Source organism: Charadrius vociferus, unplaced genomic scaffold (genome assembly GCF_000708025.1).
Source record: "Charadrius vociferus isolate BGI_N301 unplaced genomic scaffold, ASM70802v2 scaffold282, whole genome shotgun sequence".
Classification (NCBI taxonomy): domain Eukaryota; kingdom Metazoa; phylum Chordata; class Aves; order Charadriiformes; family Charadriidae; genus Charadrius; species Charadrius vociferus.
Window position 1 is genome coordinate 9,708,156 of NW_009647731.1, and position 7,195 is coordinate 9,715,350.

General features: G+C 42.3%; 1 protein-coding gene across 1 annotated transcript in view; it reads left to right on the forward strand.

Annotated features, from left to right (window-relative positions):
• GRK5 (G protein-coupled receptor kinase 5) overlaps positions 1–6,583 on the forward strand; it is a 165,091-nt gene extending 158,508 nt beyond the window's left edge. The window contains 4 exon segments of the mRNA XM_009881651.1: positions 1,474–1,611; positions 4,035–4,172; positions 5,016–5,147; positions 5,972–6,583. Of these exon segments, the coding sequence (XP_009879953.1) occupies positions 1,474–1,611; positions 4,035–4,172; positions 5,016–5,147; positions 5,972–6,070 (507 nt within the window). The 3' untranslated portion in view covers positions 6,071–6,583.
• The last annotated feature ends 612 nt before the right edge of the window (positions 6,584–7,195 follow it).

A 7,195-nucleotide genomic window follows, 5' to 3' on the forward strand; every position in this document is an offset into this window, starting at 1 on the left:
GGCGGGTGCGGGTGGGCCCCCCGGCTACCGCACAGCCCTGGGGTCAGTGCAGGCTGGCTCAGCCCCTTGCTTCAGCAGCCGTTCGGAAATCAGGGTACCAAAGGTGCTGAGCCGTGGGGTGTCTACCTGGCTGCGCGCCCGGCTCCAGGAGGCATATCATTCCTGTGGGAAAGGGTCGATGCTCTTATTTCCTCCGTGATGCTGCAGTGTAAGTATGTAGCCTTTTCCCCCAAAGCGGAGACTCCAGCAAAGCTGGTCTTGCCTGTTTTCAGTGCATGTTTCATTTTCTGCTCTTCTAAGGCCCACATTATGCACCTCTTTGGTAGGCAGTTGAAATCTCTGGGCAGCTTACAGTGAGTTCAGAGTTATTTTTTTCCTTCTGTATGTATGAGAGGATCGTGCAGGCTTCCTCAAAGATGGGTGGAAGGAAAAAAAGGAAACACATTTGTGAACGTTCACCTTTCAGCAGATTGTCTGAAGTCAGTGGTACATTTAGAAAGGTCACTGTCCCAAGTGATGGTTTTTTTGCATCAGTCGTTTACAGTCTGAGCTATGCCTCTCTTCAACTGTTTAGATGTGATAAGACATTGATTTAGCCTACTTGATTCTACACATATGATTTAAAAGAAGAGGTGTTTTGGTGAAGATTTGGCTTTATGTGTCCTCGTTCACCAACTAGTCTGTGCCAGAATTGTGCTTCCATTGAACTGTTGTCTTGCAGATCAGTTAGTCCATCCATACAAGATCTTCCAGGAGTTACTACCCCTGTGTTTGTGTTCATGGACCTGCTTATCTGATGGGCCAAGGATGCTGAGTTCAGTTAGCGTCCATTGCTCCATTAGAGGTACCCAGAAAACAGGCAGAACTTGCTGTAGCAGGTAGAGGTGGTACATTGCCCTTCTCTTGAAAACAAACAAGGCTGAGCTGAGGATGGTTACCGATACTGGCTCTGTGGACAAAACTTCTCTTGAGTTCAGCAGAGATAGGCCCATAAGCACAAAGGGCTGGTTCAATGTGTCATCTGATGTACTGGAATATACTGTGATGGGTGGGGGAAAATAGAATTTGATAGTGAAGTCACCCAGCCCAAGCAACATGGGAAAATTATTCTTACAAGAGTAACAAGAAAAAAAAAAAGAGCTGAGAAAAAGCACCTGGGACTCATGAATATGCATCTATATATATTATTTGGGTATGTCAGACCTCTTCTTGAAAGTGTTCACTGAAAGTAAGCAGAAGCAGCCGTCTCTATTTTGACTGTAAACACTTTACAACAGGTAATTTTCAAAGGGTTTCACCAGCATGTAGAACAGTGCAGTGCTAATCCATTTAACTTTGGCCATTAAGTAACGGCAATTACAATTCCCCTCTACACTTCCCTCTGGGCACATTCAAAACCAACTGGAGATAAAAATATCTTTGTGGAGCTCTTGCTTTTCTGACAACCTTACCATTCCTCTTGGCATGTTTCAGCTCCTCACCAAAGATGTGAAGCAGCGGCTGGGATGTCAAGGGGAAGGTGCAACAGAAGTGAAGAGGCACCCCTTTTTCAAGAGCATGAATTTTAAGCGGTTAGAAGCATGAATGCTGGATCCCCCCTTTGTCCCTGATGTAAGTACAGCAGGAAGAACCACCAGTGGCCTCTTCCAAGAGATTTGTTTCTAAAATAACTTCTTTCTCTTAGAGCTGTCATCACTCCCTGCATGGGTAGCTGCCGTGGGAAGATGTGATAAGCGGTAGGGCTGGAGTGGGGAGGCTGGGAGGAAGAGGAGAGCTGCTCTGTAGACATGTGCGTGCAGGGTGGGTGGGCCTCCATGTAGAGTGGTAACCTGGGCCTTGATTCATTCCCACTCACTTTACCACAGTTGTCGTGTGACACTGGAGGCACCACTTGACGCCTCAGTTCTCAAACTTTAAACCGGGAACCTTTGTGTTCCCTTATCCATGGTAGTAGTGTGAGAATAAGTGTGCTCAGGACCAGGTGGTGCTTGGAACAATCTGCAATGAAAGCCACAAGCGATGAAAGCATATAGATATATACGCTGAGGGGAAACCAGAATTACAAAGTCCAAAGCTCTATGGAACTGAGGAATGGGTGGATCATCATGAAAACAGGCGTTTGTTACAGAGGGTCTGAACCAGGTTCAGTTATCAAGTGTCACCTCAAGCAGAGGAGGTGACTTGGACCTGAGGGAGCATTTTGAACTTGTTAGTGTTGATGAGGCGCAGAACCCAGCCCTGAGTCCTTACTCAGGTTTACACACCAGTCTTGCACACAGTGAAAGTCTTTGTTGCATTGGCAAGGACAAAACTTTTTCCACCCTTTTGTGGTCTTGGTCTCTACCCCAGTGCACAGAGTTATCTGATTATTTTCCTCCTGCAGGGCTCTCTTTCTGGCTAGGCCTTCTATCCTTAAAGTTCCCATATGGTTCTAAGTAAACACTGCCATTTTAACATATTAAGGAAAGTAACATCTTGGCAGCTCTCATTCACATTGCTGCAAACTCGACCAAACCAAAGTGGTCTGAACGCTACAAAAGTTTACTTTAGCTGCTCTGGTTTTGCTTTGCATTTTACTATGCGGCCTAGTTATTCCTGCCAATTAGCCCATGGTGTTACGACCTGCTTTAGTGGGAAGAAATAGAAGACAAGCTACTATTTCTTTCTGATGTAGAAAATTAGAAAATTCTGGGCTCAAATTTGGGATCCGCCAGAGTGTATTAAAAGCTTAACTGTGGCATGTAAGGCCTAGAAGGCACCTCTTACAGACATATTTGCTAAAGCAGAGGCACATAAATTTTTATGGCTATTTATTGGGAACTCAAGAGCTGCCCCTAATTTAATTTATTTGGCATTTCATCCATAGATTTCCAAGTCTTTACTGAAGTCAGCTGAATCACCCAAAGCTATATTGCTAATGGCAGGGGTTGTAATGCATCCCATGTCTTTCCATCCTCTTCTAGACTACTCTGTCTCCACAAAAATCTTGTGCATTACAGCCGTCAAGAACACAGAGGGATGCAGCCTCCAGCAACTAGGACTTTCGTCAGGAATCAGCTTCATTTGTTTGGTCACGCTGCTCGGATCTAGATAAAATACTGCACGGTTGGAGCCCTGGGCTGTGCAGTCGTGGTACCAATAGGATGGTAGACAGTAGGATGCAACACATGCATGAGTTCGGCAGGTCAGGCTAGTGCCACAAGCCACCCCTCGATTATTGCTGCGCATCACAGGGTAACTGTGTGGTTGACGGGAGCTCTCCGGGCACGCAGATGACCGCACTATGACAGGTAGCCAGTGATGACTATTTCTGCCCTCTGCGGCTGACTGCTGGAATATGAGCTAAAAGCAGCGTCACTGCAAAGAGTCCCGTCTCTGTCATCCCAGAAAATTAAGTAGTTTAAAAAGGCAAAGACGTTTGACTACTTGTTTGAAGGAAGGCAGCCAAGTTAAAAGAGTTAATAGAGGTGATTCTGGACAGCTTCCAGCAGCTGAGCTATTAATAAAAACAATGGAAAAATGCCAAACCTCTTCTGTTTTCTTTAGTAATTAGTATACATTCCTTTAAACTTTAAAGCTGCAAATTCTGCAGCTATCTGAGCAGAAGGACACTTCTGCCTGAGGTCCCTTTTCAGGGCTGTCTCCAGTGTGTCACTCATAAACATTCCATTTTTCTGTTGTTCCCTCTCTAAAAGACTACTGAAGGATTTGATTTTTGTTTTCTTGTTCTTTCTGTCCTTTTCCCCTCACCTCTTAACCATATGGTACATGGATGACTAAAACCCACTTTAGCTGTGCTGATGCTTTAAGGACTTCAAAGTGGGAAGCTTAACATGCTTAGAGCGAAGTCAGCCTTTGATGATAAACATGCGGGCAGAGCAAGTCTTGAGAAGCAGAATGCAGATAGTCACTTGTTGTTAGGCATTCTCACTTGACTGAATCTGTGAATGAAAGCACATGGTCAGACTCAGAAGTATTTTTTCTCTTGCTGTTTTTCTTTTTTTTCTTTCTTTTTTTTTTTTCTGCTGAGATAGCCCAGAGCAGTGTACTGCAAGGACGTGTTAGACATCGAGCAATTCTCCACAGTGAAAGGAGTTAACCTGGACCAAACAGACGATGATTTCTATTCCAAGTTTTCCACAGGATCAGTGTCTATTCCATGGCAAAATGAGGTAAGGATGTATCATAGTAAAATTACTCCAATAAAACCCCTAACACAGGTGGTTTAAGAGGACTGGTATATTTCCAGTAATATATAGCTACTGGATAACTTGCCAGACTCTAATGCTTTCATAAGTTACAAATGGCCTCTTTCAAGATCTATAATGTACCACAGATCTCAGGTTCAGGTGACTGTATCTGTTGGCTCTGCATATTTGTGTAAATTGGCAAGGATCCTACTGTACATCCTTCTCCTGGATTTCTATAGAGGCGTTTTGACAACAGCTCTGAGGAACTTCGGTGGGATGGCTGGAAGTCCTAATGAGAGGCTCCTTCCTTGGTGATCCTGATCTCACCCATTGTCTTGTACCTCCAGTGGGTCCCAGCTGCAGCAGCTCACTCTGGACCTTGATCTGCTCCTGGGTTTCCAGATCTTGGTCTTTGTTTCTGTTTGATATCAAAACAGAGCCAACAGTGGATTTCATAATCCAACTCTGGATCAAACAGCAGATCCACTTGGGCAGAGGAGTGATACTAACTGGGATTTTGCGAGTATGTCTGTCTTTACCCAATATTCTCCACAGTGCTAAAGAAAAGAACAGAAAGCTTTATGTGCAACTTCTAAGATGACTGATATGCAAACATGCAGAGCAGACTCAGCCTCTCTTTTTCATACTTGCTATTTATCTTCTATAAAAAAAAAAGCAGGAATTCAGCTGTTAACTCTCCAAACACATAGCTCGAGCTGCTGGTCCTGATCCTGACTTTGAACAACCTAGCAGTGCTGGAATATATTTAATGCAGATGTGTAATTTCTTTCTTTTTTTTTTTTTCTTCTTACGGTATTCCACTAGATGATAGAAACAGAGTGTTTCAAAGAACTGAATGTATTTGGACCAAATGGTACTATTTCACCAGACCTAAACAAAAGCTACCCCCCAGAGCCACCCAAGAAAGGATTGCTACAGAGAATATTTAAACGACAGGTGAGATCTTTTATGACTAAGACAAGGAACCTCCCATAGATGCCCAGTGTCACAGCCATGTTCTGGTGATATTTTTGTGGGAGAAGGACAGTACTTCTCAGAGAGGGCTTGCTGTCACAGCTACTTGGTAATTTCTCAACTAATACTGCCTATCCCAGGTTTCCCATCTACTTGTGATTTTTTTTACCACCAGGAATTCCAGCATTTTTCATCAGCTTTGCTTCCAGCGGTTGAAAACTTCTTACCCAAACTTTCTTTCAGCGATATGCTGAAATGCCTTTTGAAATGCTTATATGGTTTTGATAAGTTCCTTGTGAAAACCTTTGTTTTATGTGTTAAAAAAAAGAAAGAAAATGCAATTGTTGAGTGAGGTAGACATGGCAGGAAACCAAGACACTAGAGAAGAGAGCAGACCAGAGAATAAGTGATATACAGCTTTCCTGGGGCACCATGGCACCACTTGCAAATCTAAATAACATTCTTAGACCGATCTATTTCTTTAGGGTTAAAACCATGCCTAAGCGTTGGCATGTATCCTCTCTATTAGCCAGATTTAGCAGATACTGACATTTTGCAGTGAATTGATATGAGTCCTGGAGCTTGAGTGAGACTTCTTTGCTGCATTCCTCAAGAACTGCCATGGTCCTCCAGACCTAGAGAGAATGCAGGTAAGAAAGTGAAGAATATTTTACATCCAAAGATTTTCAAACAAAAATCTTGCAGTGCAGTCAGTACGTTATCACCATAAAATGAACAATGTTGGATTAAAAGAAAGCATGGCATATTTGGGGAATCTAATTGTCTTTGTCTTCCTCTTTCTACAGCATCAGAACAATTCAAAAAGTTCTCCAAATTCAAAGGCCAGTTTAAATCACCACATAAATTCAAATCACGTAAGTTCAAACTCCACTGGAAGCAGCTAGTTCCAGCTCAGTTTTACGAAACAACATGTTGCATCCTTCCACTATAATCTACGGAGCTTCTATGGATGAGAGAGCCTCCACCATTGAGTGAAAAAAAAAAAAAAAAAAAAAGGATCTCTGAAAAATGGAGATTTTCTATCCATTCCTTCCAGTGGAGCCTCACATTTTAAGAAGAAATTTCCACTCAGGTCTGTTTTTGGAGGTGGCACTCAAGACTGTGTGAATCAAACTTGTCTATTTAGAACATTGCAATAGAAATTCAATGAACATGACTACTTGCACGTATTTAAATAGCATCATACTAGAACTGAATTTTGTCTTTATTATTTTTAAAGAAAAGTTTTGTAAATTTCTCTATTGTCTCAGTTTACATTTTGTACATTTGTATTTAAATGAAAGTCAGACTTTGGAGGTGTATATTTTCCAAGCAGCAGCTGTAAAGCCATGTGTTTTAAGACATTTTTTTAAAAGAAAAAAAAATGTGACTCAAGACTTCCAGAGCCTCAAACGAGAAATCATTCTTTTTAGTAATTCTAGAAAATTATTCATAAATCACTTTATCAGACTGGGTTTTATTGACATGCATTTTTATGGAGCAGTTGTTTATTCTTAATTATTTTACATCTGTATATTTGGTTTACAGCAACACTGCATACGTTTCTCCTCTTCATTAGTTTGTAATGTCTCGCATTAAATGCTAAAAGACAAGATGCATTCAAGAATGCTACTTGCTACGCCTAAGGTTTGTGGTGTCATGGGACCAGCACAGCTGAGATTTGCACTTACTTACATTGTTAGCTCATCAAAAACTTTCTGGTTAGAAAGGGAACCCTACTTTAAGCCCTTCTCCTTCACTAGTTTTTGTGCCGTTTCTAATGGCAGCAAGAACAAAACTGAGAGGTGACCAGGAAAGCAAACGAGCATTTGTTTTCCAAGGACTTGAAACCTGCACCTGCTGAAATGAGAGCAAAACTCAGTGTGTTCTCCATGCTGCAGTCAAAAGTCCAAGGCCTTTCTGTAGTTGCTCATATCAAACAGGTAGCAAGAGAGAAATTTGGTAGTCGGGTTTGTGCTGACCATGAGATTCACATCAGCTTTCTAGAGCTGAGCTGTGGAGCTTCAGAG